The sequence below is a fragment of the Egretta garzetta genome, unplaced genomic scaffold (genome assembly GCF_000687185.1).
Source record: "Egretta garzetta isolate BGI_Z169 unplaced genomic scaffold, ASM68718v1 scaffold111, whole genome shotgun sequence".
Lineage (NCBI taxonomy): Eukaryota > Metazoa > Chordata > Aves > Pelecaniformes > Ardeidae > Egretta > Egretta garzetta.
Window position 1 is genome coordinate 1,592,939 of NW_009258672.1, and position 15,889 is coordinate 1,608,827.

A 15,889-nucleotide genomic window follows, 5' to 3' on the forward strand; every position below is an offset into this window, starting at 1 on the left:
GGGGCACAGGCCTCTGCTGATTCTGGGACGCCTTGAAGAAGCCTTCCACTTTGAACAGCCCTTCAGGCAGGAGGAGTGAAAGGCCACTGAATGGAGAGTTATTTTGAAATATAGGACAGGAGAAGCATTTATTAATAAGTACTTTAATATTATAGATATTATCTCAGTGGAATCCCTGCTCCCCATTGTTTGGCATTGCCTTTAAATTGTAAGAAGGGTCGCCAGCACTAGCAGAAAGACAGAAGTACTTAATTTTTCTAAAATATTGCCAAGCTTCCCTTTAAAGATGAAAAACTGTCTGTGGAGCAACCTTCTGTCTTATGTAATTTCCTTCAGAGGATAAGCACATATACTAGGGTATATACTTGGCTTAAAAGGTATTTAATGGTTTTGGGTTGTTTGGTTCTTTTTGAAGGCTGCTTTGGAAGCAATTGATGAACTAGATCTTTTTGGAGCTCATGGAGGACACAAATCAGTGATTCATGTTCTTCCTGATGAAGTAGAGCATTGTCAGGTAAAAATTAGTCTTCTGTTTCCTTTGCAAGAGGAAAACCCAACACCCTGTCCCTTTTGCTTTTAAATGAGATGTTGATTAACTGAACCAAGAATTTAACGTAATAAGGACGTCTTCAGACTATGCTGTTCACCCTGTTTCTAATAGATCATGTGAAAGTGAGTGGTGTGAAGCATTCTCATTCTAATTCAGTTAAAAATAATTATGCAGTGAGTTCTCTGTCAGTTTGCAAATAGTGTAGTCTATTCCCTTTGCAGCTGACATAGTCTTTTGAAGTAGGTAAATTGTTTTACATCCCTCTCTCCTGTTCCTGTTTTGCTCAGTCTATTCTATACTCCATGTTGCCAAGGGCTTCCACGTCAAAGGAGATAGATGCTGGACTTCTCTCTATTATTTCTTACCCGGCTTTTGCAGTGGAGGATCTAAACCTTGTTAATGTGACCAAGAGTGAAATTATATCCAAATTGCAGGTAAGGATTTCCTTTATTTTTATTTTCCAGAGGGGAAGAGAAGCAGAACCTCCCTTTCTTAACTGAAAATCCTAATTAAACAAGGGTTGGCAGATTTGGTGCGTCTGTGCATGGAAGGGAGGGAGGAAAATCCCTGAGTGACACTTAAAAGTCAGCACATACTTTTATGCTGATGTTAATCTGTGAGGAAGAACAGTATGTGAAGCTTTCTATAATTTTGTCTGTTTTTACAGGGCCGCTATGGCTGCTGTCGCTTTCTCCGAGATGGTTACAAGACACCCAGAGAGGTACTTCTGATACACGTTTTTAGTGTACATTAGGGAGAGTTTTATCTCTTGTTTGTAGACTTTTTTGTCTCATTTACATGAAGTTCTGTACCTCTGTTAAGGCATCTTCATGGATTTGGAGGTCATCCAGGTATCCGGCCTAGAAATTACACGTATCTGAAAGAGGCTCAGGGTTTGAAACCCAGTTATTAGGAACAGCACTTAATTCATAATTCTGTAAGAAATGAACCCTTAGATACACTTATGGTACCTAAGTGGAAGCTGTGTCTCTGAGGCATCCCAAAATACCTTTGAACTGAGGCAGAGGGAAGATTATTTGGGTGACACCTAGGTTCTGAGACTAGAAAGGGTCAATTTGTCTAGGGAATGATTAAATCAGTTTACTGAATGTGAAAAAGAAGTCAAGGAACTGCATGGCAACTATTTCTGGTGATTTTATTGGTTTCTTGGTTTTATTACTTCTATAAAGTAGGCTGCCATTATGATTGGAATATGAGTGACTAATTTAGCGCTGTGACTAAACAAGCATGATTGAATTTCTAGGATCCAAGCAGGCTGCACTACGATCCTGCTGAGCTCAAGCTCTTTGAGAATATAGAATGTGAGTGGCCGGTATTCTGGACATACTTCCTAATTGATGGAGTATTTAATGAGGACAAAATTCAGGTGAGGAAAGAAGAAATTACTTTCAATGGAAACGCAGAGCCATTTACCCACAGTATTTTGTAGCTTTGTTCCATGTTTATTTTGGGTAGCAGTGGGATACCCCATCAGCAGGATGGGAGTAGTTTTCAGCCAATCTCATCTTCCTGGGGAGTTTGTGATGTGGTGGAGGCTGCGGTATTGTGCACACTGGGGCCTCATTGCCCTCTCTGCTGGGTTGGGTGGTTCTGTTAGCTGGTGTGGTCAAACTGGGCTGAACAGGGTTAATTTGCCTGGATCTGTCTGATTACCAACCTTGATGCCTCTTTCCCAATTACTGCAGGATGAGACCAGCTTCTTTTTCCCCCAGTCTCTGTGGCTTGGCTGCTGATAACAAGATTCATAGTATCTTCAGTCCTTTTATACATTCAGGGAGACTTGGGATTGGATTATGAGGAGCTATTTAATTTTCACTAATTTCCTAAGTTAATTGGTGATTCCTTAAGTTACTTCATGTCTTTACTGTGTCAAGTATTCATACCAAGACTTCTGTATATCGGTGACTTGAAGGAAGTAAAAAATACATGAGACTTAAAATTTCCTCATATGCAGAGGGACAGGAAATTGCTAAACATAACCTCTTAAAAAATAAACTGGTATCAGAAACAATGCAGGGAATTTCAGACCAAAAAGCCCTCTTTCTGTACTAGATGTTGTAAATCAAGTAAATACTTACTGACACTAGAAATGTAAGTTGCTTTCCTGAATACAGTAAAAATAGTCTGGTGGAGAGAGAAATGGCATTATTTCATGAGGGGTGGGGAATCGGAAAGTTTACTGAATCTTCAGTAATTTCAATGAAATACCAATTCACAAAGCAGTCTCTAGAACTTAGTTGGATTATCTGGAACGGTGTGTACCTGGTTGCCTTTAAGGTGTGCAGACGGGCTGTGCTAGGGCATGGTCAGACCAAGCAATTGCTCCCAGTCCCCACCATTTAAAAAGCCGAGTGAGTCACTGAGACACTCAGGTGAGTGTCTAGTCTTCCCCAATTACTGCTGCAAAGAAGTGGTTGCAAGGGCAGCAATTGTTAGAAAAATAAGCACCCTGAGGACTCAAAAAGAGTTGGGAAGGACAGGATACTGAAAATATCAGTGTACCATAATAAGAACCTGTGGGTACCTTACCTTGCGCGTGCCGCTGTACTCAGAAAGGGATAGCAGAAATAGGATTTCAGAGGCAGGTGCTGGTAGTGCTTGAAAACACCTTCCCTGTAAGTAAAAACTTGGAATGATGATGGTTAAGAAATGGAATAGAAGAAGGGATCTAGTAAAAAGAATACGAAATGTTCTTTATTTTGTATCAGTCTGGTATTCCTGTTCATAATATGTTGTCTGACAACACAAGAACAGGAGGATTTTCTGTTCAGTTAACTTAGAAGTTTTCCAACAGATTAAATCTATTTTAAGTTTTCAATGGGGCAAAGTTTTAAGCTAATCAGTTAGGAGAAACATTTCCCAATCCTGCAAAGCATAATTCAGAAAATGTGCATGGTAAAAAGCTAACAATTTATACACGTTACACTTTAATGGATATTAGCAGCCCTGACATCCATGTCACTGCATTGTCATCCGTTGCAAATTTCATGTAGGATTTGTTCCAGTGACTTCTTGATAGCAATATGTTAGAAGTTTTGTACTGCAGCAGTATGTTATAGATTAAAGATATGTATTTGTGTTTTCTGCAGCTGATAATATTGAGATGCTGGAACAGTGTCTGAGAATTTGAACTCTGATCTTCCATCAGTGGGTCATGATTTCTGCCTCCCCACCCCCCCACCTCATCCCCATTTTTTTAATGAACTTTTGTCAGAAAAGTACTGTTGGAAAGTACTAAAACTTTAACTTTACTGTTTTGGTTTTGCTGACTGTAATGTGACTTCTCACTCTTTCAAAAATATTTCCAGGTGCAAGAGTATAGAGAGGCTCTGGAAGGAATACTTATTAGAGAGAAGAACGGAATACTGCTAATGCCTGAACTGTACGCAGTCCCTCCAGAAAAGGTATTGTGAAAATGCAGCATGCAAAGTACAGATGCCAAGATGAACGTGGGTTTTACAGTTTTCCTGTAGCTGATCAAGCTAAACCAGCAATAAAAAAAGACTGCTGCACATTATTTAAAAACTAAGAGACCTCTCTCAGCTCCCACTGAGAAATGGTAAACTTTAGGCTTCCAAACAGTGACATTTCTTACTTAGGAAACTGTGTGCCTATGGAAATATTAGAGCAGGTCTAAAGTTTTAAAGCCTCATAGGAAGACATATAGTTAAGTGCTGATGCTGACTTCAGAACTGAAGGTCAGAGAGGAAATATACCATAGCACTTTATTAAGTGTCATCTTGCAAGGGGTTGGAAAACAGACACACAATTACCTACAAGCTGCCCAGAGGGAAGGCAGCAAAGGCATGGTGAGAAGAAAGGGGAAATGCTAACAAGGAAGCTGTAATTGCATGCAGACTCGCCATTCAACCTCCAGCTTTGAAGGGTGGTGTACAAAAATAAAGTGTAGTTCATGTCCCAGAAAACGTGCAGCCTTAAAAGTAAACCCAAGAGATCTGGATGTCACTAATAGTGGCAGGTTAGGAAGGGTAAATGATAGACCATAGTTTTTCAAATACTTCCATGTTATCAATTGTTCTTCGCAACTTTAGGGTAATTTTTCTTGCTTATGCATTTGGTTTCAGGTGGACGAGGAGTATGAAAATCCTCACTCAGTGGATCGCATCCCAGTGGGAAAATTGCCTCATCTTTGGGGCCAATCATTGTATGTTCTTAGCTGCCTATTAGCAGAGGTAATGGTTTTTTGTATAGTAGATGAGCTTGTATTTCATTTTGTTTTGAGATGGCTTGGGCTTTAAGTACAATTAGGTTGACAGGTAGGGAACAAAGTGTTTTTCAGTAGAAACATGTACATGAACCATGGAGGGGTGACTCTGAGCTTTCAGGAGCTATTTTTTGGGGGGGGGTGTGTGTGTGTGTATATATAGATAGATAGATATGCAGCTGTCTGTTTCTAATCATGTCACATAAGTTGTCGGATGGACTGGCTATATGGTTAGGCCAGAGGAGTATGCCCAGGCTGACTTGGCTGTCCCAGAGCTAGGATTTTGCACTGTTTCAGCTCCACTAGGCTATGCCTTACTCTGTAGCATAAGGTGCCTACAGAGTTGTCCCATATTAGCCATGGACTTGTTAAAGGAACCATTGAATATCTCTGTGGAGCCGCAAAATAATCGCTGGTCTGGCAAAATTCTGTCAGTTGCTGCAACTCTAAAATAAAAAATCTGAGCATGCAGGCTGTGTCAGTCATAACCCTTTTTTTGTTGTTCTGAAAAATATCGCAGCCACTGTTTTTATTGAATGTACTACTTGGTGGACAGGGTAGATAACCCAGGCTTTAAGTTCCGCTCTCCTGATAAAATATGAAAATTGGTTAAGATTTCTTACAGATGTCATCAGAAGCCTTTTACGTAACTTTGTTTCGTTTCTTTTTTCTTCCTCTTGCATTTATTCTAGGGTTTTCTTGCTGCAGGTGAAATTGATCCCTTAAACAGGAGATTTTCCACTGGATTTAAACCTGATGTTGTGGTACAAGGTGAGGGAGTTTTTTGAACGTTCTGGGTGAATTGGATCATGTAATGGTGAAGTCCCTACGTGCAGGAGAGAAGACAGACATGTTTAAAAACAATGTGGATTTTTGCATGGGACATGAATGCCTTGATGATACTCTGGGAAGGAGAAAGGAGTTGTTTGCCTAGCTGCCTTTCTCCAGGAGGGAAAAAATACCTGTTAAAATTTTAAGACTTGTCAGGGGCTGGATAGTGGCAAACTTAATCCTGTAGTGAAAAGGAAAATCTTGGTGGATTCTAGCAAGAAAGAGTAGGACTGGCAGGAGACAGGTCAGTTTAGTTAGGTTTCTGTGCAGCCCCTTTTTGGAAGAACCACAGAGAGCAATGATTTGGGAGGATCTCTGTACACAGAGGCGAGGCAGGTGGACTTATCTTTTGGCTGCTGCAGGGAATGGCTTCTTTAGTCAGTGCAGGAATAGCCAAAACCAGAAAATTAAGCAGAGGGCAAACACCAGACTTTTCAAGGACCTGTACTGCTCTGGAAAAGCAGCCAACTTGTTTATCAGGAGAAGCCTTCACCAATGATACTGTGACCCAGGCAGCTGCTTGTTTAACCCCTGTTGGTATCTCATGGGGGTGGCAATTTTGTTATTCTGAAGTGCTTAATTTCTAGTAGAAATATAAGTGCTTGCTTATTTTTAGCATTCTTTGACAAGTATTTATAATGCAAAGAAGAATACTGAACTATTAGTCCCAAACCAATAAGCCAGCTAAAATGGGCAAAACCTCAAGCAGAACAAGGGAGCAAGATCAGGGCCTGGATTGTAAATTCCTCTGATTTGGGGACTTCACCCCTGCCTCTGCCACTTTATGGCCCTGTAACATTTATTGCTATACAAGTAACAGCACCCATTCCCCATTGACTCGGCTGTGTTGTTTTAGTGTGCTGTACTAAAACAAAGATTTTCAAGTTCTCTTATTCCTTCTTTTATGGGGGTGGAGGGGAAGCCCTATCTGCTGAAAGGGAATTCATGATCCAAACTAGTAGTACTGAAAGAAGCCAGAAGAAACTGATAAAGCCCCAAAGAACCTGGTCTAACCTCAGAGCTGACCCTGCTTTGAGCAGGAGGTTGGGAGTAGTGACCTGGTAAGGACCCTTCTAGTTTGAATTACCCTGTGATCCAAAGTGGAGGAGAATGGCAAGACATGTTGAGAAGCAGAGAGCCAAAATCTGTCTGACTCCCTTTTGATCTCACAGGCTCATAAATGAAGAAAGAAGTAAGGCCTTTGTGCCTTTTTAGTCAACTAAATGCAGTAGTTGAGAGGTGACAGTAGAAACATTCAGTTAAAAAGAGCAGAACATTGGTTCTTACTACTGGTTTTGTTTTCTGTTACGCAGTAACTGTTTTGGCAGAATCTAATCAAATTAAGAATCTCTTGCAAGACCATGGAATCAATGTTCAGAGCATTGCTGATATCCATCCACTCAGAGTGCAGCCAGCTCGTATCCTGAGTAATCTCTACACCATGCTGGGTAGGTATTTGAACATGGAAGCCTCTCACTGTTGCTGTGCAAGGTATTTTTTTAAGGGTGGTGGTTTGTTTTGTGCTTTTCTTGCTTCACACTGTCTCAATTTCTTTGATTTAATTTCTTTTATTTAAATAAATTCCATTGATTTAAAAAAATGCGTTTGTGGAAAGAAGCTTAACAAAATCAGAACTTCTGTCTTAAGGGGCTCCAACAGGAAAAAAGAACCCAACAACCTTATTAGAAAAGGTGGCCAAAATACAAGTTTCCTTGTGCTCTTGGAGTTAGGCAAGAACTGTCTCTTCTTGTGTCCTTCAGGAACTACTTCCACAGAGAAACTGGCTTTAGAAAAAATGCCTGGAAAAACACAGAAAAAAATCAAATGTTTTTCCTTTCAGAAGTCAGAGTACTGTTTTAAGTCTGGAAACTGAGCAGTGTGGTTGCCATTCTACCAGCAGACAACCTGGGAAGTTTTCGCCTCCAAATCAGGGAAGCAGTGCTGCTCTTAGAGCATCTTTGGGCTGTCACGTTCTTGCTGATGTTCCTTCCAACCCTGAGCAGAGTTGAGCTGCTGAAGCTCTGTCTCTGTTGCAAACTCAGAAGCCTTTAGGGCTTTTCTAGACACAGGAGTTTAAATATGTTCCAATGCCTCAGCCATGGCCCTAGAGGCCTGTTTTCCCCAGAGCCTGGCAGTTGGATTAAATAAATGTCCCAAAACTCCTATGGGTTCTAGTGAAGTTGAAAATCCTTTGTCTCTTTTGATAATCCTTGCTGGAATGAATGGGGTCTTGGTGGAAAATTTGTTACCTGTATTCCTAATTGAACTTAGTTTTACTACTTCAAGCGTGCCAGCAACTCATGAATCAAAACCGCAGATGTTACTACAAAGTAAAATCGAGGTGGGGAGAATCAGCATCAGTAGATTCCTTTGCAGCATGGACAAGGGGAGCTGTATCGTGCTTCTCTGTCAGACTGGAGCGTGCTCCCATGTCAGTTTGGTTACAGATAATGCTGAGGGAGGGTATGAGGCTGTTCATGAGGTGGGCTTGGGGGTTCTTTTGTTGTTGTGGTCGTTTCTGTTGAGGGTTTTTTTTTGTTTAACAGGAAGTTTTTTGGAAGCATCCAAAGTAATGGGGCCTTCAGATAAATCTTAGAAAGCGTGCCCTTTGCATGGAGAAGGGAAATTGCACATGCTGCTTTTGGGAAAGAATTTTTCAGTTTATCACAAAGAACTTCTAACAAATGAAACATTTGCAGGGCTTTGAAGCTTACATTTATTTCATAATAGTTCATAATAGGTTTCCTTCACTAGTGGGAGTGAGTAGGATGATTTGACACATTGCTGTATTGTTTTTAACAGTGACTTCTTTGGGAATGTTCACAATGGTATTTTTTCAGGCATGTGGTTGGTTGGCTCATAGTCCTTATCAGACAGGTTCAAGTCAGCTCCTGGCTGCTGGAGCAAAGGATACAGTGTGGATCATTTGCTAATAACCTCTACTGAGAAAATTGGGGCTTATTAGCCTGATGAATGAAAATCTTTGTATTTGGATGTACTGTGTATTTGGATTTAGCCTTCTGTGGGCAAGAATTTTTAAGATTCTACAGTGAAAGCACTACAATTTCTGTTGTGTTGGTGGCCTTGTTTTTGAAAGGTCATACCTCCTGTTCTCAGTGGGGAAGCTTTGGGTGCTGAGCAATGACACTAATTAAAAGACCCAACCCCATGGTCAGTGAAACCAAAATTTTTATTTTTAATCAGGCCTTTGAAGAACTCTGGCTACTATATTGCTGATTGGTACAAAACACACCAGTCTGTAGCATCTCACTCTGTAATCTGTCTTCTGCCTTGCTGATACAAATGAAGTAGATCTCCTTGTGTAAAATGGTGGTTGTGGAAAACCACACAGGAAATGTTAAGTGAGGCTTTTTATTTTTCTTTTTTTCTTTACAGGCAGGAACAAGAACATGAAATTAAGTGGACGGCCACACCGACACATTGGAGTGTTAGGCACCTCCAAGCTGTACATGATAAGAAATCAAATATTTGCTTTTACCCCTCAGGTGAGCATGTAAAGCTGACAGGGAAATCAGTGCTTGCTTAATGGCTAATCATTAGTGAAGCACTTTGCTTTTATGTGCTGTCACACTACTTCAGGTAGACCGGGGCTGATAAAGCAGATGAGCTTTGCTTTGTGGGTTTTTTAAGAACGTTGGATGATGAGCATGGTAGGAGTGCTGATAAATCTCTCTTCTGTCATACAGTCTGGCTTCTTTGGCTTCTGGCCTAGGAGAACCCAGCAACTCAATAGTACAGTTGTTACTGATCTCTTTCCAAACCAACATTCTAGCTAATAAAATAGTTTCTCCAGAAATAGGTCACTTAATAAATCTTTCTACTGATTGCTCTGATGGAAAATTTAGTTTCACATAAGCGTGCCAAGTACTATAACCCCCAAGAGACTAAGATGTAATCTTCTTTTATATCATTGAAAGGGTCAGTAGTACTGGGAAAGGGATGTTCCTGTCTTTGTTTTCAATTTAGTGCCTTTTTCAATGTAGCTGGAAGTTTGGATTCTCCCAGAATTAATGGCTCTTATTTATACATTTAATGAAATATGACACACTCCTGTAGACTTATTCTAGCAGTTGGTATTAGAAGGCCAAGGGATCACCTGCTCCAAATATGTGCAAATGGAGCAGGATAAAGAATGCTCACACCCTCCTAAATAGATGTTTGACTAATGTAGTCTTCAAATTCCACTGGAAGTGGACTATTCAGTGGATTGCATAGATGGCTTCTGCAGTGCTTCATGATGTCCAAACAACATTGGATTTACCGTGAATAACATGGCTCCCTTCCCGTTCTTCCCTGTGTCAGTTGATCCCAAGCAGCTTTGTAACAGACTGTTTATTTGTTGTGTTGTTCCTCCACACCAATTTTCACTTCTGCAAATTAGGGAAAAATTCCTTAGAGTAATGATTTTCAAAATACCTCTTTGTCCACATTTTATTATGTAAGTAGGACTCAAAATTCCCGCTGAAATCTTGCCATATATCAAGTATGGACATACTTATTAATATATTCCAAAACAGCATTTATCTTTGCATCAGCAACACACTGACAGTTCCTGCTTATTCCATGTTTGACTGAAACCTCCATAATGTTTTCTGTTGTACTTTGTAGGCAGACATTTCCTCCTGACTTTTTCTTTGGGGGGAGTGGAATTAATGTTTAATTTCACCTTCCTAAGGTTAGCAGTTAACTCATCTGTGTTGATCTTGAGTAATGTCCACAAATTTTGCGGTTTTGTAGTTTGTATTTCATCCTGTTCTCTAATGAAAACATTGATTAGGTGTGGGGCAAAGGCTGACCCCATTTAGATACGCTCTCATTCTGACAAAATGGATAATAACTACCTTGTGTGAACTGACACCTCAGATGTTTTTTCTTCAGCTCACTGGTGTGAAAATTTGCAAAAGTTGAGAGATGTCAGCCACTTTCTTGTACCTACCATCTAGTTGCTCCCAAAAAAGGAAATTGGACTGGTTTGCTGAGATTGGTTTTTGATATGACAGTTTGGCCATCTTGCTTTATCATTTTGTAATTATCTTGGCAGTCTCAAACTGGCTTTGTTTTCCTGTGCTTTCAGGCACTGAAATTGGCTTCACTGGTCTGTGTTATCCTGGCTCTTCCTTTTTTAAGGACAGGCAGTGTGTTTGCTTCTCTCTGGATTTCTGGGACTTGCTCTTCCTGAATTAGCAAAACTTAATTGCGAGTGTTTCAGGGTTTGTTTTGGCTAGTTCCTTAAGTTCTATGAAGTAATTTCTCTGGAGTTTGCCAGGTTGAATTTATGTGCTCTTTAACCTTTTCTTCCCATACTCAGGCTGCACTCCTATTGCTTCGTTAAAAGTAGTATTACAGGTCATAATTCACTGCTTTTCTTCTGTCAGTAAAAACAGCATCAAATGTTTCAGCTTGCCTTTATCCTTTCTTCCTACCTTCTTTCTTTCATCGCTAACAGACCTACAGTTTATTTATTTTCCTATTACTTCTGATGCATTTACAGGAAGCTTTCTCCTTGACTATTATGTGTCTTACTAATTGACATTTATTTTACATCCCAACCTCCTTTTTCCACCCCTCCCCAAGGCTTATGTGCTTCCTTAACTTTTGTCGTGGCTGCTTTGACATACTTTCCATTGTTTGTGCGGCTTTTTTTAGTTTCCAGCTCCTGAAGTAGCCATAATAGTCTCTTGCTGTGGGTTCTTCGCTTTCCTCTGTAGTTGGAATAGCACAGTTTACCACTGGACAGTTTATGTCCCTTTTTTTTTTCTGCAGTAACTGCCAGCTTTTCTGTATTCTGCTTCACTTTCAGAGTGTTCCCAAGAGACATACAGTGACTAGTCCCCAGTCCCCAGTGTGCACTTAAGCCTATTTATTGATTTTTGTTGCTATTGTTAGCTTTTTCTTCCGCTTTTAGAATACTTGTGTCTTCCAGATCATAGGTTACTGTAATTCACCATTGGGAAGATTCTGCTCCATGGGTGTGATTGTCTACTTTGTATTTCTATAGCTTACTTCTTTCACGATCAGCCTACAAGTGTGAGAAAATGGACTCTGCACAAGTGTGGATTTCTTTTTCACAGTCACAGGCCTTGTTAGGTTAATTTATGCAGACTGTGTTGTGGTCAAGAATAGCTCATATGGCTTTTGTGAATGATTTAAAGGAGGAAATGGAAAAAAATGAGAGCACTGACGATTACTCATATGCCATATTTCTCTGTTCTCTAGTTTACCGACCAGCATCACTTCTACCTGGCTCTAGACAATCAGATGATCGTGGAGATGCTCAAGACAGAGCTGGCTTACCTCACTTCTTGTTGGAGGATGACAGGGAGACCAACGCTGACGTTTCCCATCACCCACACAATGCTTGGTAAACTTAATTTCCTCTGTTTCAAGCACAGTAGATTACTGCAGGAGAGTAGAATGAAAGTCAGTTTGAGAGGAGACAGGTAGGATGACTGTTTCAACAACTGAGTTTTAACATCAAAAGTACAGTTTAACTTTCTCAAGTGTATGCTCAATTTGGATGACATGGCAATATTTCATTTTGGTTTTACTCCCCCTTTATATCCTTGCATCTCCCCATCATTTCCATACTATTTCTGTCCAAAGAAATTTGATAGAAATCCCTTTGGAACTTTGAGTGGGTTGGGTTTTGTCTTGAGAAATCCCTTTAGAACTTGTCCCACGTTTGTTTTCTGTTTGCTTACTGGTTTGGGGTTTTTTAAATAACCTAGTATTGATAGCAGTTGTGGGTTCTGTTTTAAATTTGTCTGATCTGCTTTGTAGAGAACACCCAGTAATCCACTTTATTTGGACATGATAATTTAAGAAGTAAAGCTTCTTAAGTGAAGCTTCAACTCTTCCATTCTTTTGTAGTTGATGATGGTACTGACATTCATCCAGCAGTTCTCGCCACCATAAGAAAATTAGAGGATGGTTATTTTGGAGGTGCAAGGTAATGTCAGAACCCCCAAATGATTGTTTCCATGACTTTTTTTTAATTAAATCCTATACAAGCCTCAGTTTTGAGCTTGTGATAGTGTGCAGACCTTGTACTGGAACTCTGCAGAGAGGTAAGTTTCAGCTTTGGTTATTATGTGGCAATCGGATGGTAGCTGGACCTCAGATGCAATGGAAAAGATCTGTCTCCCAAAAGGTGTGTCGTGTCTGCCTGCTATTAATGGATAAGAAAAAATGAATGACTTCTGGAAATACAAAAACTTGGGTTTGGCTGGGCTTCTGTTTTTCAGAAGTAATTATCTTTCACAGATATTGGAGGTCTTTTAAACATGAATTACGTGTAGTACTTGCAAGCTTACGTGTTCCGTTCATCTACATGTAAAGGCAACTTAATATGATGCCACAGTACCTCCCTATTCTCCTTCTGCTCACCCTCTCTCAGTGAGTATCTTCCTCTGACAATCAGATGTGCTTTCTGTTTTTTAGCAGTGCTGCAGTTCTGAGAAAAGATACTGCTGTTCACGGGAACTTCTCAGACCCAGTTTCTCATGCATTATCCTTGGAGTTTAGGTCTTTGTTCAGGGTCTCTCTTCGTATAAACATATGGCACCCTGCATAATTAGGCTTTGAGTTAGGCCTGTAGGTGTTACCATAACACAGTTAAGTTCAATTAGTAGCTAGAGCAGTAAGTACCTAGCTGGATCTGCAACTATTGTTTTGCATTTGTTTTTCTCAGTATGAGTATCTGCTGCTTTGTAGTTACCAAAGGTGGATTTAACAGTAGGCCTCATAAGTTTTGGAGGAGTTGTTGAAAGCTCAGTGAGCATTAATTGGTATCAAAGTGGTGAACGTTAATGCTCTTTGGCGTGTGTTCCTGTTTGCAGGGTGAAGATAGGCAAGCTATCAGAATTTCTTACCACCTCTTTTCATACGTATCTGAGCTTCCTGGATCCAGACTGTGACGTAAAACTGTTTGATGATTCTAATGAAGGCCGTAATAGTCCTGACAGTGAATATGGAGGCTACCCAGCAGACTTCTGCGAAGAAGGTACTGTTTTTTCACTTTGTTTTTTTTTCTTTGTCAAGTTCTATCAGCCTGGGTTTGCCTACAATGCAGAGTCTGTTTTGTGCGCAGTTGATAGTCATTCAGGTTTCTCATGCATCAGTCTGAGGACAGTACCTGCATGGCTTAACTTGGAGAAGGAACTTGTGCATATTCTTCCTACGTTCATAGTATGGCGTTGACCAATAACTGTTGCAGTAAAGCTGAGACTGAAGAGTGAGCTGATGTAGGGGGGCTGGGGGGTTTGGGAGTGGGTGGAAGAGACTGGAGGGAGGAAGAGACTGTGAGGAGTCATAGACAAGAGCTTGTGTGGAAGAGATGGTAGAATCATAGAATCATTTAGGTTGGAAAAGACTTTTAAGATCATTGAGTCCCAACCATCATCTGTGGACTACTGGCAAGAAAGAAACCCTTTTGCTGCCTTTCAAAGGGATAAACAACTTCTTAATGTAACTGTTTCAAAGTGTCAAAAATGGATTAATTTTTTTTCTTTCCAATTTGTTCAGCTTAATCTCTTGCTTACAATATTCTTGCATTTTTGTATGCCCTTCTATATAAGCAAGAATAGAGTGGTGTGTTAGAAAAAGAAAGCACTGATAAATTATGATTTTACCTTTAACAAACCTTTTATTTTATACATGTCACGTAGAAAGCCAGGATGAGCTGGATCAGTACATAAATGATGTCCTGCAGAGTACAGCACTGAAGTCATACCTGCCTCCAACTTCAAAGACTGCCAATCAACCACCCATGTTCTCCTGCGAATCAACCACCTGTGCAAACCATTCCACAAAAGAGATACTATCAAGAGAGAGAGGGAGAGAGAAGAAAAAAAAAAATTAAAAAAAAAAATCCCTATTTGTAACTAAAATGCACTGCAACCTGGAAAGCTGGCAGAATAAACCTATTGTAGAACTGAAATGCACCGGGATATAGAAGCAAAAATCCCCCAGAGCACCACTGTTTGCAAAAAGGTAATTGCTATTTGAAAATATTTCCCCAACCATCATCTGTGGACTACTGGCAAGAAAGAAACCCTTTTGCTGCCTTTCAAAGGGATAAACAACTTCTTAATGTAACTGTTTCAAAGTGTCAAAAATGGATTAATTTTTTTTCTTTCCAATTTGTTCAGCTTAATCTCTTGCTTACAATATTCTTGCATTTTTGTATGCCCTTCTATATAAGCAAGAATAGAGTGGTGTGTTAGAAAAAGAAAGCACTGATAAATTATGATTTTACCTTTAACAAACCTTTTATTTTATACATGTCACGTAGAAAGCCAGGATGAGCTGGATCAGTACATAAATGATGTCCTGCAGAGTACAGCACTGAAGTCATACCTGCCTCCAACTTCAAAGACTGCCAATCAACCACCCATGTTCTCCTGCGAATCAACCACCTGTGCAAACCATTCCACAAAAGAGATACTATCAATAATGGCCAAGACAAAGGGCTTGGAGGTTCCAGGTATTTCTCCCTATTATTTATTTAGTGATAATAACAGAAAACCTGTTTTGGGTGCTACAAGAGGTAGGTTCAAGTATTTAAAAATCCTGACATTTAAAAAGAACTAATGGCACAAGTATGTTATAGTTAATCAAGGAATAAGAATGAGTCTGAAGCGGTTACTGTCATGTTCCCACAGTATCCCATGTCTTGGTGGATACATAAATAACCTGCAATGACTTGTAACATTTAATCAAAGTTGATGTTATGGGAACTGCTACAGCTTCTCAGTTGGATAGAATTTTAGAAACTGAGTCAGTGAATTAATTTTTTTTTTGTATAAACAAAGGCCAACAAAATATAGTTATTTTAGTAAAGTTGTGGTGAAATGAAATGTTTCGATGCCAGAGGAACATTAAGTATGCATGTATACTTTCTAAACTTGTAAGAACAAATGGAGTAGAGAGGGAGGACAGCATTCCTAATTATGCTGCATTTCTAATAGACTGATTGGAGGATTTACACCAAAATAATGCTTTGATTGAACTTGTAAATATATTCCAACATAAGCATTGTTTTATGTGTTGGAATAGATTCCAACAGGGCCCTGGTTAAGGGAAGGCTTCCCTAACTTCAGTGTAAGTTAAGAACTTCTAAGCTCTTTTGTTAGTCTTTTTCTCCCATCTTTCTGTGCCACATCATCTGATCCTCTGTTGAATTCAACATACAAAGTTAACAGAGCATTAGCCTGCGTTTAGCATTATCATTTTAATTATGA

At 39.8% G+C, this 15,889-nt stretch overlaps 1 protein-coding gene across 1 annotated transcript in view; it reads left to right on the forward strand.

The window, feature by feature from the left end:
- PHKA2 (phosphorylase kinase regulatory subunit alpha 2) overlaps window positions 1-15,889 on the forward strand; it is a 40,623-nt gene that overhangs the window by 5,556 nt on the left and 19,178 nt on the right. Inside the window, exons 6-18 of the mRNA XM_009648803.2 lie at window positions 416-514; window positions 838-984; window positions 1,218-1,271; window positions 1,815-1,937; window positions 3,880-3,975; window positions 4,657-4,764; window positions 5,489-5,567; window positions 6,941-7,075; window positions 9,024-9,133; window positions 11,865-12,009; window positions 12,519-12,597; window positions 13,487-13,650; window positions 14,941-15,132. Of these exons, the coding sequence (XP_009647098.1) occupies window positions 416-514; window positions 838-984; window positions 1,218-1,271; window positions 1,815-1,937; window positions 3,880-3,975; window positions 4,657-4,764; window positions 5,489-5,567; window positions 6,941-7,075; window positions 9,024-9,133; window positions 11,865-12,009; window positions 12,519-12,597; window positions 13,487-13,650; window positions 14,941-15,132 (1,531 nt within the window). The remainder of the gene's footprint in view (window positions 1-415; window positions 515-837; window positions 985-1,217; window positions 1,272-1,814; window positions 1,938-3,879; window positions 3,976-4,656; window positions 4,765-5,488; window positions 5,568-6,940; window positions 7,076-9,023; window positions 9,134-11,864; window positions 12,010-12,518; window positions 12,598-13,486; window positions 13,651-14,940; window positions 15,133-15,889) is intronic.